The 16,733-nt window shown below is 35.1% G+C and overlaps 2 protein-coding genes across 2 annotated transcripts; one reads left to right on the top strand and one right to left on the bottom strand.

The window, feature by feature from the left end:
• Nucleotides 1–263: 263 nt before the first annotated feature.
• On the bottom strand, nt 264–3,372 carry LOC148959447 (uncharacterized). Its single transcript, XM_089110603.1, has 2 exons — nt 2,838–3,372; nt 264–1,876 (listed from the first exon to the last, which is right to left on the bottom strand). Exons 1-2 carry the CDS (start codon nt 2,935–2,937, stop codon nt 1,413–1,415), a joined length of 564 nt encoding a protein of 187 aa, XP_088966729.1. The 5' UTR covers nt 2,938–3,372; the 3' UTR covers nt 264–1,412.
• A 5,935-nt stretch (nt 3,373–9,307) lies between these two features.
• On the top strand, nt 9,308–9,884 carry LOC135685046 (histone H3). Its single transcript, XM_065200778.2, has one exon. It carries the CDS (start codon nt 9,410–9,412, stop codon nt 9,818–9,820), a length of 411 nt encoding a protein of 136 aa, XP_065056850.1. The 5' UTR covers nt 9,308–9,409; the 3' UTR covers nt 9,821–9,884.
• The last annotated feature ends 6,849 nt before the right edge of the window (nt 9,885–16,733 follow it).

Raw genomic sequence — 16,733 nt, 5'->3', positions numbered from 1 at the left:
CGACACCAATTTTTCTATATTCGTAGATAATGTGCAAGGTCTGAAGATGCCACAACCATTGACAAAAGAATATAAAAGAGCCTCCCACTGTGTAAGGTGGGTTTTGAGGATGCAGCTGTTTACGTAATAGGTATACAACCACTACCAAGATCACCACAACGCATTTCGCGTCACGAGGAAGAGATGTTGTGTACAAGGGAATGTTTATCAACAAATCGTTATGTAACGTTACATTTTAGGAAGACACAAAGAAGAAAGACTGGTAATAATTTCTCGTTTTTATTAACAGCATGTATTAAGCATATTGACACAAGCAAATAAAAAGCCTCGGATCATCAAAGCAATAATTATTCGTTTTTACCAACAGTATGTATTAAGCATATTGGCACAAGCAAAAAACAGCCCCTGATCATCAAAACTTTAAGTATAACCAGGCAGCAGCAGCCAATAGAGTTTTTAAATAATGAAGTCACAACAACCCTTTCCAAAACTTTGAATTTCGATCCCACAACTTGAAACCGCATCCTGACACACCCTGATACAAAAAATCAGTGAAGAATTTCAAGAATTGGCGGAGATATGGCCAGATGAGCAAATGCTCTTGCCTGAATCAAACCTCTTTAATTTTGTGTCTGTTCATAATTTTTTAATAGAGCCAAATAACAGTGATCCGTTAGAAAATTGCAATTCTTTTTTTGGATACCTCTCACCCGGAAGTATTAAAAAGATTATTTCTATGTTATGTGGTAAAAATTAAAAAATTGTTAGAATAGCTTTTTCGTGACATCAAATTTAAGAACACTATAGACACTCCAAACAAAAGGAAGAAAAACAATTCCGCAAGTTCTTTTTGAAAAATGCATTGGTAGATATCATTTAGTCAATTTATAGTCAAGCCAATGTTTATTTAAATTTGCCGTCCAGGTTTTAATAAGATTTATACAATCATGCCTATGTCTTCTGACCAGCCAGCAAAATTTACTAGGCCGATATTTTCATTATACTCACATTTTCACGATATAATCCAAATAGCCAAACTTCTTAAGAGTTTCTCGTAGTTCGTAAAGAAATCAAATATAAATTTTCGGAAAGATCCGGGGAGTTAATTTTATGTGATTTCAGCCCAACCGCCTTTAAATATACGGAAAGCAATGAAAAATACAAGGGCTGCAAAAGGGTTCAGAAGAAAATGCTCCTTACATGTCAAGCAGATTGCATTGTTAATAAAAGATAGCCAAACGCTTCTGTCCTATGGCCCTTCTCCTTTGAAATGAAATGAATCCAATAATTTTAAATGAATAAGCATATTGTGTGTGTGTGTGTTTCAGCGTATTATAAGCATCTTTTTAATAAAAAGCAAAAGCATTGCTTTTCTTGCATCTAACGTATTGAAATATTATGAAATCAAGAAATCACATTCCAAAGAGAGAAACTGCAAGCATAAAAATAAGCAAGGGTGATGCCACTGCCACAAGATTAGCATCACTTGGTTTGGTTGTAGGATTCAGTGTAGGTTTCAAAAAGCAGTCTTTGGTGACAATTTGTTGGCTTCCTCCACTCAGGTAGGTACCAACAACATCTACACCATTGATAAAAGCGCTGTGGATGCAATCGTCGAAGAAATCACCATCTCCACCCGTTTTACTGTAGCCACCAATATACACTGTTACACTCGCAAGATTTGGAGGCTTAACTAAAGTGCTTTTTATAGACAACGTGGGTTTAACATTGTAATAGATGTATGGCTTTTGTAAGCTATTGTCTTGCTTGATCAAAATCTCTTGAGAGATAACTGCTCCTGAGCTCACACCAAGGATTTCATTCCCAGATGTCGTAAAACCTCCGGCAGTATTCAAATATCTTGCATTCAGAAATACTAGATATATAAAATTATTATCAATTAATCTCATTCACATAAAATCATGGTTGTAGAGGTAAATGGCGTACAAAGGCCAGCAAAATGCAATGGAACGTAGGACGCAGGTTAGTGATGCAGGCAATAGAAATTAACATGGGCAAAAACCTATAAGGTTGGTTTTATAAGGAGACTTTTTAGTAAATATTAAGTACATTCTGTGGAAAAGGGTATTTGTTTAAAATGAATAGAAATATTGAATATGATGCACTCTTACAAGACGTCTAATTCTAAATTCCAGTTACAAATCTTAAAAAAGGTGACAATGACATTTGAAGCTGTAAAAGACACTTTAGATCAATAATCTCAATTATTGAAACAGATTTGGACTTGGCGTTTCTTGCAAAATGAAAATTTAATGTCTTCTTCCATTTCTTTGAAAGCCTCCATTAAACATATATCTAGGGATCTCAAACCCTCGATTTATGGCAGACATTAAAAATTCTATTGTTTCTCAAAAGCTCCAGCTAGACTTCATACATCCTATAAAAACAAATCAAAACTAAGCAATAACTAAGGTTAGGCAAAGTGCTTGACTTTTCTAAGCCTATAGAGCCAAAAGCCCTATTGAGCAACAAACCAAAGCAAAAAAACTAGGTATTTCAAACTGCAAATTTTGGACGATGGAAAACATCACTGAACATCACTGAACAAAAATGAACAATTTGGCCAAAGGAATAAACATATTTCATAATGTCACATTAAACTTTGGTTATGAAAGTTCGTTTGACGGGGCTAATTCATAGTTCAATGCCACACATAATACCTATAATGGCAAATTAGAACTCTTCTGTCAAAATCATCCAACATAATCCATAACCGTTTTCAAGCAAATTAATAATTTTAGAAGAATAATAATGATAGCAAATTACGATATAAAATATTATAGACGAATAATAACAAATAACAGATGTCACCTTACCTGTATAGGCCGAAAGTTGCAATGCAAACTTTCCATCAGCATCTTCAATAGCAAATAGCACATTATTCTTCTGGCTAAATATTTTCGTCGAGAACTTCATTGTGAAATTTAAAATCACATTATTTGACTTCACAGGCGTCAGTTTGTAGGAGAGACCACATTTGTCGTCAGTTTTCCAGCAAGGAGTCTTTCCTACACCAAAGATAATGGACAGCAATAATAGGTTAAAAATGCACCACTGTCAGAAATGCACGTGTACACACTTTTGTTTTGCTTTCTTCCGTTTTCTTTCAAAATTTGTTTGCAAAAAGGTGCAAATTTGATTTATGCTTATGACAGAATTAAAGTATAATCCAGCTATTAAAGTTATTAAAGTAGAACATTTTATACGGGACCGGCAGATAAAATACGCTAAGAGCAATGTGGCATTGCATTATAGCCTGAGGTTCACAAATTGCAAATCCACGTGTTTTAACTTGCTTAACTCAAGAATATAGGGCACTGCAACTCCACCGAATGTCACATTCCCCAGCATCCTATTAGCATTGTTAAAGAAGTGATTTTTGTCAAATATCATCCGCTATCTTTCTTTATTTTGATGACATCCATTTCAAGTCAGGCTTTCTTCTGATCTAACCTCTTATTACCCAGGATTCAAAGTGACTTATATCAAAGAAAAGAAAGTTGCAAAGCTAGGGCATGCGAGAATCCCTAATGCTTTCTATACATTATAAAACGGTATGTTTAGATCTCCGAAGAGCTGCCTATAGGTTTAAAAGCAAGGAAACGACAAAACAAAATAAAACAAAATTCAAATAAAAAAAGCAGAACAACTGTCATCGTGACCGGGAGCATATGTTGCAAATAAACGTCTGATGGGCGATTGTTGAAGATAACATGCCACCTATCTAGAAATGTTCAAGGGACCCTAAAGCTGAATTCACATTGGACGCGTCACGGCGCGGCGCGTCACTGAGCGTCATCGAGCGTCGCGTCATGTACTTTTTCATGCTATTCACACACGATGCGTCATGGAGCGGCGTGTTTTCTGTTTTCTACTTCCGATTTTTCTTTCGGACAATTATTATTTTAGTTTTTTCAAAGTTCACTTTAGTTCAATTAATGTATATTTTCAACAATAATCAACTAATTATATAAATAATATATAATTTGATGCTCAAAAGCTACATTCGACAATCATAACAACAAGAAGAAGAATAGTTCATAAGTTTAACAGAATATTGCTGATTGCCATACTGAAAGGGCTCCGAATGAGCTTTCGAGCCATATTCTCTTAGGTGCCTAATTGCCGGGGGGTCAAAATAAACAGAGGGGGTGTCGGATTTTAGGTTCAAAATTAATTGGCGGGGGGTTCCAATTAACAGGGGGGTCTAAATTATGAAGTTAAATATACTGAATACTCAAAATGCACCTAAAATCAGTACGCTTATTTAACTATCATATAGCTATTATTTATCATCGACAATACTTAGCTTATGTTACGCTTATTTCAGTACAGTAATTAACATAAAAGTGCAAAAATCAATTGATGGGGGGTCCTAATAAGAGCAGGAGGGTTGAAAAATTTTTCAAAAATTGATTAGCGGGGAGGGGGCGGCAATTATGCACTTAAGAATAGACCCCCAGTGACGTGTATGAGATCAAGATAAATTAATATACATTCAATTAATGCTAAAAATTAAGAAATTATTTTTGTGACAAAGATAAAATATAACAATAAACAAAAAATAATAAACTTAATCGATTATATAAAAAGAAAGGGGAAAAAGGGGTTGTAGATCATTTTGGGTTTTAGGTGTATTTTTGAAGTAACAGTTATTTAAAAAGATGTGAAAAGGCTTTTTGGAAGAAATAATTTTTATGTTACTTGGTATGTTATTCTAAAATTTTATACCAGAATTTTTTATGAAGAATGATTTGTAGGTTATTCTTATTTGAGGCTGGAAAAAGTCACTGCTAGTAGCCTGTCTGGTTCTAATATTAGACGAAAGAATTCACAAATGTAGCTATTAACGTTGTCTTTTGAAACTTCAAACATAATTTTAGCACATTTAGTTTTATATATATCATCAAAATGTAGGAGGCCTAATGACTTGAAAGTAGGTGTACTATGATCTGTACTATTTTTGAAAAGAATTGATCTCACCGCGTGTTTCAGCTTTTTTGTCAAAGGGTCCAGAGTATCAGAGTATGCTCCCCCCAGTAAATCAGGTCATAATTAATGTTGGGGAAATAAAAGAACTATGAATACTAAGCTTTTGGAAATTTTGAATATCTGGCTTCCAGGTAAGATTCTTATTTATCAGAACTCAAGGTACTTAGCATAATCTGACTCTTCTAACTGTTCACCATTTATGCAGGGGCGGCGCTAGAGACAAAGATTCAAAGTGCTGACGTTTATATTGAACGAAACTGCCGACTAAAATGTATCAAAATGTTGACAAAAAAGTAAAAACGAGATAGCATGCATTTAGGCAATATGCCTCGCAAAGAAACAAGAACGGTTTTTCTGCAGTTTTTCTCATTGTAAGAAACTTTATCTTTCAATATCTTTCACTAGTCGTTAGCGAGATCACCACTTACAAAAATTCTTTGGGATCTCTCATTTATGTAGAATTTGAATCACTCTAAGGAAAAACTTCTAATAACATATTATTCGAGTTTACGTAATAGTACTGAATGGTCAACTGTGTCAAAAGCTTTCGTAAAATCAATGAATATACAACAAGAAATTTTTTAGCTTCTATTGTATCAATTATCTTGGCACAAACATAAAAAGTAGACAACGATGTTGACTTTTTCTTTTGAAAACCAAATTGATAAGGATACAATGTCTTATTTTTCAAAAAATTTAATCAGACAAAAGTACACAAGATCTTCATAAATTTCATTTATTTATGATAACAAATAAATTGGAAGGAAGGAAAATTGTAGCTCCTTGAGAGGCTAAATCTCAAGTGTTCTAATATGTCTACAAATTGGCTAATGCAGATTCAGTGGCGTAGCTAGCCAAATAGCAGTGGTCATGCCCTCCCCTCAAATTTAAAAAAAATATGGATGTGGCCAAATTTTCCCACGCCCAATTTTTTAGTTGATCAATGAGTTCCTTTTGGAAATTTTAATTTTAAGGCTTGTGACTTATAAAAAAAAAATTTGATTAACTCTTGGAATGAGCTTTTCTTATTTCATAGCAATCATCTTTTTACACCATGAAATGACCTTTATCTTATAGCTGTGACACTGTTTTGGTTTGTTGGTAATTTATACAGACAGAGTTCTGACAATTTCCAAACAGAACTGTACAAAAGACATTAGAAAACATTAGTTTGATTGGTTTGTGGGATTTGGTTTGATTTGGTTTGTGGGATCCCGTCGTGAAAACACGACGGGAGATTGGTTTGTGCTTCGTTTCTGCTAGAATCATATTTCCATGTATGCACAAGAGTAAGCTGCACAAGCCTTAGTCTCTGCCTCAGTGCAATAGTTTGGTAAATGTAATAAGTTGTTCCTTGCCAATGCCCTCAGTCTTTGGGCTCATCTTTTCATACGTTTTACAAAAAGTTCCATTTGACTAGTTGGCATGTCACTCACGTCAAATATTCCCTGATTCTCTGATTCCCCGATTCCTAAATTGCACTATACCATGTTTGGTTGCTGCCATGAAGAAAAAACTGATAATGAAAGATAATATTCAAATAAACAAATGCCAATAGAGAATAACCAACAGACGGTATATACAATTCCATTCAAAGTGTTTACAATGGGGTGAAAATTTGTGTTCAATCTTTAAAAGCCATTGATGCTAAACACTTTAAGAACAACCTGCTGAAACAAATGCCCAAACAAATGCTTAGTGGCATGTCCACCATTGACGTCATAACACATTACACTGCACAACCTTTTGAAGGCTCTTTCTATAGCAGCGTTCAAATTGCCAAAAATAATAATGCCTTTTCATGCTTGTAGGCTCCAATTTAACGTGCTTGTAGGCACGTGCCTCGTCGACCGAAGTACGTGCTTGTAAACAGAACAGTATACAGTATTCAGCCTCGACTGCAGCTCGCTGTTATATTCCATCCAGTTGCAAAAACGATAAAAAATCACGGAAAAAACATTGGAAGACAAATCTCAAATGTCCTTTAACCATTTGCTTTAAAGATTTGCAAAGAAACAAGAAATCATTTGATTGCGCCAAGACTTTAATTGCGCTCACTGTATGAAGGCAGCAAAGCTTGTTGAAAGTTTAAAACTCAAGCTGCATGAAATGTCGATGCTGCCATATTATTATTCTGAATCTTCACGGACTATAAATAATATTCATTAGATCTCGCCTTAAAAAGACATGGCAAGGGAATCACAGTGTAACTTTGACAAACAATCAAGAAGGTCTTATAAAGGATCTAGTATTCGCTGCACATTTATTAATAAGCCAGTGCACAGACCCTAGTTGAGAATGAAACAAAATATAAAATTATGAGGTTTTGTGGTAGAATACCAAAATTCAAAAGCAAAATGTAGCTATGGGGTTAATATTGTATGTGCACAATTTAACTGAATTGAAATTCTAACAAATAATAATTTTGGATGAGCAGGGGTGGATCCAGGGTTTTTGGTGACTATAGCTCAAATTGTAATAGGGGTTTTTATAGAATGTATCCACCCTATCGCTATCGTCGAGACTAACTGGTCCTTCTATCGATGAGAAATGAAACAAAGATGCAAAATATAATGTTCAAAAGTCTTTCTTCAGATCAAACGATCTTTCCGCGATAAAAGGACCTATAAATATAATGTTATAAAGGTGAGGGAATTTTCGAATTTTTAATGATTCCAGTTTGTTGGAAAATGCAGTCATTGAATCAATTTTTTCTACCTTTAAAATACAACTTTACTCTTTGAATCAATATCCACATGCCGAACGCTATTGGATGGTTTTTATCGATTTTCTGGAAATCATTCTCGTAATTCGTACACCCAAACCTTAAGCATTTTAATGTGGCGGCAACACAGGGAATATGCACATATTATGTAATCAAAATAGGCAATATGGAAAAATCTCCTTCTCCCTAATTTATTATTATTTTAACAAAATTTAAAAATTGGCCATAATAATGACCGTAAATGTTTATGTTAATCCAGCCATCTTTGAGTACAAAATATGTGGACGTTCTCATGCACAATTGCCAACACATCGATCATTTTATCCAACGCTAAATTAATTTTTCAAAAATGTGAACCCTCTCAGTTTTTCAATATCAGCCACTCAAAATAATTCGCATTAGTCATAAGTCAAAAAACTAATATGGTTAGTCATAAGTCATTATTCAACTGAATAGTAATAATAATTATATAATAATAAATAATTTGTTTGATTCGTACTAAATGAACGTCTAATAGCTATAAAGAAGCTAATTAAGGCCAACTATCTATAAAGAATTGAAAAAAATGAATATATGGAACAATGTTAAAAGTGTTTAATGTATAATATTTGAAATAAAAGCTAACCTAGCAATAAATATCTTACCTAATCTACAGCCGCATTCTACAGGGAGTGCTCTTAATTCTTGTTTTAAATGTTGCCAAAGATTGGGACTCTCTTATACTGTGAGGTAGTGTTTGCCACAGTTTTTGACCTAAATATCTCACAGTTTCTATAGCATAAGATGTTGTCCTGGCTTTTGGAATGCAAAGAATATTTGGAAGACAATTCTGAGTGCTCTTTTGTGGATTTTATTCACTATAGCATTCAGCCATCTGTCATGGAACGTCAAAATCAGGGGGCCATAGCTAAACTGAGCTTTTATGAAGCTGTTCATTAGGGCAAAAGCCAGGACAACTTGTTGAAGATTGTGTTGTGCGACAACGAAAGACAATTCACGAGGCGACTGATTTCAAACCGACTCAACCGCAGTGCATAGATCCAAATGAAACTACCAACCTATTAGGAGCACTCTCTTTATCCTTCCATTTTCTCGATGGCGCCTTGTAATTTGAACTGTTTTGCCGTGACAATAACAGAAAACTGGATAAGCAAACTATGTCCTAGCAGAAAAGGCAAGTTAAGGTACACTTACAAGACAAGTTGCCTCTTGAAATATGTCAATTCAGTGTTTTATTTGACTGACTGCCAAAGAGAACTGGAAAACAGCCACTAAAAACAAACATTATTTACGTAAACTCTTGCTATTGTTGCCATCAACCAGGATAACAAACCTCCCCAAGTCAAAGAGACAGTAATTTGCAACTGCTTGAATTCCTTTGAATTTGCTTTTTCTGCTTCCCTTTAGTTTTAAGAAATGGTATGAATCTTGTTCAGAAGATGCAATTGCAGCTCGCTCGAAACTTGGGATAATAAAGCAGCCAATGGGCGATGCATTCTTTGTCATTTCGCTTCTCCCGGCATGTCACGTGGCTTGCTCAAACATTTCAAATTGACCTCAAATGGCGCCGATTCGCAGATTGATTCGTTGTTCCTAGCTGGAAGGTAGTACCGTCATCGCTCAGTCACCTTATTTCGTTCGCCCTTATTGAAATTTCTTCGTAGTGTCAAAATGGCTCGTACAAAGCAAACTGCAAGGAAATCAACTGGAGGAAAAGCTCCTCGCAAACAACTGGCCACCAAGGCTGCACGAAAGAGTGCCCCAGCAACTGGAGGTGTAAAAAAGCCACACAGATACAGGCCCGGAACAGTTGCTCTGAGAGAAATTCGTAGATACCAGAAGTCGACCGAGTTGTTGATCAGGAAACTGCCCTTCCAAAGACTCGTCCGAGAAATTGCCCAAGACTTCAAGACAGATCTGCGCTTTCAGAGCTCGGCGGTGATGGCCCTCCAAGAGGCATCTGAAGCTTACCTAGTTGGACTGTTTGAAGACACCAACTTGTGCGCCATTCATGCCAAACGTGTTACCATTATGCCAAAGGACATACAACTGGCCAGAAGGATTCGTGGAGAGAGAGCTTAATTCAACAAGCAAATTTCATCTTTGTCGATGAATTCTTTGAAAAAAACGGTTTTTTTAAAAACCACCATAAACACCAGAGATTATATTTCCCCAACCTTAATACACACGACATGGTCGAATCAGATCAGTTCAGTTCATATCTACATGTACTTTTAAAACTAACATGTAATATTAAGTTACATTGGTACATGCAAATAAATTACATTAGTAGTTTACTTACAAATAATTTACATTTACAAATAATTTTATCTACTGGTAGTTACATTGTCACAAATTACCAGTAGTTAGTTGGTCATGTACTCTGTAGAATGGGAAAAATGAATCACTTTTTCATAGTGCTAGACTGAATTCAAGAGCATACAATTTATATCATGTGCACAATATTTTCAATTTGTGCTAGGCCCACAATGTAATACATATGTATGTATTTAAAATGTTGAGGTCACAATAAATATGACATATCATTTACTCTATCTTATTCTGAATTTAAAAACCATTAGGAATTATTATACAACTGCTTGCAAATTTATTTCATGACAATCTTTTTAGTCACCAAATATATGGTTTTTTCAGTGTTACCAAAATACCCCAATATATTGTGGGTTTGCCCCAAATGTTCAGCCACTGCAAGTGTCGGTACTGGATTTCAACATGTGTAAGGGAAAAACATTAGTTATAAAGTATCATTTGCTCATTTCCAGGCAATTTTTATTACAGTGTGCCAATCATAGAAATCTTAGCTACATCAACCATTAAATGTTTACATTGTATGACACACTCCTATACTCTCTACTTGATTCATATCACAATCAACCTCAAAATTTCAGCAATTTAGGGCACTGAACATATTGCTTGATTGTAAATTGTAAATTAACTCTGATTGTAAAAGTAAGCTTTAAAATTTTCTTCAAAAGCAACCCAACAGGTAACCACAAGCTGGCTTCACAAGAATAGACTAAATCTTCAATAAACATGCTTATTATTAAGGTCATTACCCATCAAGAACCCCTTCTGTCTAACAATTCTTGATATAAGTTTGGCTGCAAAGAGGGCAATTGTTATTTCAGTTTTAATTTCTCTAGACAGTGTAAGATAAGATGATAAATTCGATTTCTGCTACCTTCATGATACTGTGTTTTTTCAACTTTGTTCTCAATATAATCTACTAATAATGAAATGAATTCATTCAATCCTTAGGTCAACTTTGTAAATATTGAAGCTTGCATACTTCATCACCAAAAATATGTGATATATCCATGTGTTGTCTTTATTCTTTTTTATGCTGATCATAGTCACATAGCACATAAAGGACCTATACTGTCAAACTAGTCTTGAAATCACTTTGAATGTAAACTGGCAATTGTTTTTACAATTGGCATTCTTAAAAGCTACTAATAATACTGTAAAAATATGAGTTGCTCCAGACTTTGCAGAAAAAATGTGTATCTTCTGCTAATTTTATGATAGTGTACAGTGGCAATTGTGCTTTCAAAATAGTTTACTATGCACATAACTTTAGCTGAAATGATAAATCCTGCTACCTATTTTGTAAATCATTTTGATGAAGGTACATCATAAAGAAAAAAGTGACAAATGCAGGTGACTGTGGGCCCACCAGCCTTGAAAACTCTACATTTAATTTCATGATATCAATGCAGCCGTCAAGGCTAATCAAGAACCGATGACCGACTTTTTGGTAGCTTTTAAAAAAGCTGTTTGTTTATATGGTAAACCAGGTGGTAAGTGGGAAACATGGCCCTCCTCCACTGATGCCATCTACTTCTTTGACTTTGCAGCCTTCACTTTCTTCCCAGCCGGTGACTTTGCTGTCTTTTTGCTGGCAGCCTTTTTGGGTTTGCTCTTACCAGCAGCTGATGCCTTCTTAGGGGCCCTTTACATGAGACCCGAAATGAACTCATGCCGGCATGAGTTCGTGCCGGTGTGATACTAAAATCTGCGTGGCAACCAGATCTGCGTGGGCCCACTCCAAATCTTTTTTTGCGTCTGGATCATCTAATTTGCATAACAGAGGCCGCTCTGCATGCAGCCCATGCGAAAGCTATTTTGGCGCCTGTACCTTGCATAATGTCATAAAATCTTACAACAGAGGTTCTCTTCAAAAAAGCTCTCGCCCTGGATTAAATTTTTTTTCAATCCCCCAAAGGTTTTTAATCGAGAAAGAAAAGAAAGATACAACATTTTAATCCAAGATTGATAGCACATACATTCGGCCACAAATTAGTAAAATAAACTAACGAGATAAAATAATTTTGGAAATCAATATTTTGGAAAATAACATCTCTTTGTGCGTTGTAAATACTATGATTTGATTTGATTTCTTAGGGAGAGTAATTAAGTATAAGACCTCACGGAGAAAAATGCTGATATACACTTTTTCTAAATTATAATTTTATTTCAAGAAATTTATAAAAGGCATCTCTAAGGTCCTCAAATTTGATTCCGACTTCTAAAATGGCTGCAGAGGGAGCAGGAGCAGTTTTGTCACAGGTTCTCAAGGTCTGTTATCATGGACACTGGAAGTGGAACGACTTAAGAGCAAGGGGACAAGCTTGAGTAAAGGGCCTTTGAAAATAATTTTCAGCTTCTACTCATTCCTCCTACTAACTACAAACTGACATTTTATTTCAATCTTCTGTTCGTATCTTGAAATTTGGCTAACTTTGGCATAAGGATTTATTTTACAAGTTTTGAGAAATGTCGTCATGAATTGAGCACTGCAATCAGAATTTCAACGGAATCTCTCTGATTTTTACAATGGGGCGGTTTCAAGGGTACTTTAATCAAATGGGCACGCTGGCCCCTCTTGCCCCTCCTATCAAAAGGCAACAGGGGCGGTTGACCCTCACGCCCCATTCTCCGGCGTCCCTGTTTGTAATGTTTCATAATGTAATTCTTTTTTAAGAAAGGAATCAACAAACATAACAAATGCAAAGGTAAATTTTTTAAAAAATTGCAAGAAAATTACTGTAAGAAAAATTCTGAAATGTATCCTAAGCTAAACTAAAGACTGGTGTCTTATTAAGTAATAAATTTCAATTTAAATCAGGATTTGTTAAAAGAAACAAAATTACGCCTGAAAATGTAAAAGGTTTAAAATAAATAAATAAATGCAAGCTAAGCTTAAAGGCGTGGTCGCGATGGCCCCTGCCATTGAATAAGCCCCTAATCGTATTATGCGGATTCTTATCCATGATAAATTGAACATATTTGGAGAAATGAAGGTAAATAAATAAAAAGAAATTCCAAAATGCTTTTGACATTGATGTAAACATCGATTTTTTAGAAATGTTCAATTCTCATAGTGAATTGAAAAACTAAAAGAGCCTTTGATAATGGGCTAATTTATTTCAATTTTCAGATGATTCTTTTTTTCCCACCCTTGTTTAAGCCCTTCTCTTCAATTTGCTCTTACTATAATTAACAAACTACCAAAAGAGGGAGGGGTCAATTTAAAGATTTACATAATAAAATTAAAAAAATACTACTAGGTAGAAGTTGCTCAAAAAAATTACCTTCCAACTTTCATTAAAAAATTGTAATATTAAGGTGTAGTAATTACCACTTTGTGCAGTATTGTACACTGGTACCAGAGCAACATAAATTCGAGCGCGGAAATTAGAAGATACGAGTGTATAAGCGGAGGACGTTCCTTAAAATGGGTCTCTAGTTAAGCGCTCAAATTTTGTGGCTTTGGTACCCAGGGTAGCAGCATTGAGACGGTTTTGTGCAATGATTAAAACAGTTTTTAGTCTTAGTGGGCCACTTTACATCAGCGTAATGTCAAACGCAGCCTTATTGCACTTGGCACCACCACACAGTCTTACGCAGTGATACAGCTTGGATCATGTTTGTCATTATAGTAATGCGTCAAAAGAGCAGGAACAGGTCTCAGTACAGATATGGTGTATACACTTTTTGTTATAAGAATAAAGTCTATAAGAACATTGAGGCTAAAAATCTCTTAAATTTAAGAATAATCTAAGAAGAGCACAAGGCTCAAACTTCACCAAAAATTAAATTTTTTGTTTTTTTGAGTCTTTTGGAAAGAAAAACAAGTCTGTGTTTCACGCTGTCTTGAAATAGACGTATTTATGTCTTGAAATAGACGTATCTGGTCTTGAAGTCCTTAAAACTATAATGCAATCCGGTTATACCTTATTTCGCTTAAAATTAATTTAAGAATAATCTTAGGCTCATAATAAAAAAATTAAAGAATATTGAAGCTCATCAAAAAATTAGGTATTCTTATAAAAGTGTATTGTTTCATATCTTTTTGTGCATACAAGGACGAAGAAACCATCACTAGAGTGGTGGACGCCTGCATTAAGGGGCATCCTAGCAAAGTTTCTATAAAATGCCAAAGATATTGAAAAGATTGTTTTTACAAGCCCTGATATAGAGCAATAATTTCATAGATATGTTTTGGAATTGTTGTGAGCTGTGCCGCCGAAAGGAGCTAGAAGCCCTGGGGATAGAGGGAAAGATTTTTGCTAAATTTTTGCTACCACGCGCTTTCGATTGTCTTAAAATACATTTCCGAACATTTATTGCAGTCATTTTCTTGCCATCGTTTAAAACGTTGTTCTTTTTTGGCGTACCTTTTTTTATCGCTTCTTTTGTAATTAGTATTTGATTTATTGCATTTTGGAAATGAAATGTTTTACTTTTTGAGGCTCCCGAAACCCTCAAAGGCGATTTCCCCCGTTTCCCTACTTGGTGGCCCTGGTTGCGAGTTGGTTGTTTTGATGTTTCTAAAAGCAGATTGCATGGAGAAATTTTAGAACATGGCTTCAAAAAGTCATTCCCTGCTCTCTTTTCTCAGTTCGTAAGGCACCTAAGCATTTCAAGTGTAATTTTTGGTTATGCATATAGCAGCAAAAATGGGGAAACAAAGTGCAGAGCATGTGCCAATGATGTATAGTAAGGGTGTGGAATGGAGACGGTTTGCACTAAAAGGTACAACAAAGAATACAATGTGAGTTAATCAATCCCAATCTCGAAAACCTTTACACCTTTCTACGCTTAGAATAGGGATTTGCAACCATATACTTTGTAGTTCTTTGTCCTACTTTCTACTTTCTATGTAATTATGTGGATGATACTACTATCTTTCTTTGTGGATCCGATCTGCACGTAATATTAGAATCACTCGAAAGAAACGCTTGCTTGTTATCACAATGGTTTGAGGATAGTTACATGAAAATGAACAAAGAAAAATGACATCTTCTAATATTCGGAAAAAAGATAAAGGGGTCTCTGTATAAATCTGATAAAAGAGAGTACCAAAGAGACACTTCTTAGAATAACCTTCGACAAAATGTTAAGCTTCCAATCCCTGCAAACCTCTGCAAAAAGGCCAGTCAAAAACTTCTTGCTGTAAATCGCATATCAACATTAATGGTTGCACCTCAACTAGTTCTAGCAATGAACTCCCTCATAATGTCTAATTTTAGTTATTGCCTACTTCTGTAGATGTTCTATGGTAGTAATTCAAATAATGAAATACCGTAAAAGCTCTATTAAGCCCCCGGGGGCTTATTTAATTTTCGGGGTCCTAGAGGGGGGCTTAATAGAGAGTGGGGCTTATTGGAGAGGGAGGGGGGCTAATATCAAAAAACAAGATCAAGGATACAATAATGATTTTTATTTTTCTGTAGCTTTCTGGTTTATGTCTAAAAACGAAAATGTATAACAGAACAGTGGCAGAAATCTAATCGTTAAATCATGGAATTCAATGAAATTTTGAGTCTTTCCTCATCTTCGTCTGAATAAATAATCAAATCAGCAATATCTTGCTGCAAAACATCATCATCTGGTATTGCTTTAAAAGAATCAATATCACTCTCAAACACATGAAATTAAAAAATTGGCAATATTACGACGAAATACATCATAAGCTATCACTAAATTATTGCACTTTACTCTGTAGTCTTTCTTGTATAAAAATTGGGGGGGGGGCTTAACAGAGAGCGGGGGCTTATTTCAAATTTCTGCCTAAAAGATTGGTTTATTAGAAAGGGGGGCTAAATAGAGAGGGGGCGTAATAGAGCTTTTACGGTAAACAAGATTCATGAATGTGCTCTTCGAATCATATGCAAAGATAGCACTTCCAATTTTGATCAATTACTTACTATAACAGAAAGAGTCCTTATTTAATAAAACAGAATCAGTGTCTCTTCACCAGATAGATTTACAGCTATTCTTGGCTGGGATACATAAAACTGTCAATAACCTGAATCCGGCATATAAAATATGAATTTCGAGCAAACAGCAACGTTATTTTTCCCAGTGGAAGAACAGCACTGGTACAGAGAGGTACAGAGAAGTGCAACAACACATGGTACTGAGACCATTAGATTTATTGACCAATAAATATGGCAAAAGCTGCCTACTGAAATTAAAGAGCCCCAATCACTACAGATAAGAAACTTCACATTTCCAATTTTTCTGCGTGGGCTCATTATTTTCGATTCTTGTCGAAAATATAGCAACTTTTTATCAAAAAAGATTGATAATAGGATAGCTCTCATCGATTTGAAGCATTAAGAACAGTGACAACTTGTAGACTTAGACAGGGGGGCAGGTGAGGTAGGCCACGCAGATAAATTGAAACTTCACATTTCCAATTTTTCTGCGTGGGCTCATTATTTTCGATTCTTGTCCAAAATGTAGCAATTTTTCATCAAAAACGTTGATAATATGATAGTTCTCATCGATTTGAAGCATCAAGAACAGTGACAACTTGTAGACTTAGACAGGGGGCAGATAAGGTAGGCCACGCAGATAAATTGAAACTTCACATTTCCAATTTTTCTGCGTGGGCTCATTATTTTCGATTCTTGTCCAAAATGTAGCAATTTTTTACCAAAAACGTTGATAATACGATAGTTCT

This window comes from Rhopilema esculentum, chromosome 10, assembly GCF_057945365.1.
Source record: "Rhopilema esculentum isolate cy_ngs chromosome 10, ASM5794536v1, whole genome shotgun sequence".
Taxonomy (NCBI): Eukaryota; Metazoa; Cnidaria; class Scyphozoa; order Rhizostomeae; family Rhizostomatidae; genus Rhopilema; species Rhopilema esculentum.
The sequence above is the reverse complement of the archived record's forward strand: the minus strand, read 5'-3'. Positions and strand labels throughout refer to the sequence as shown.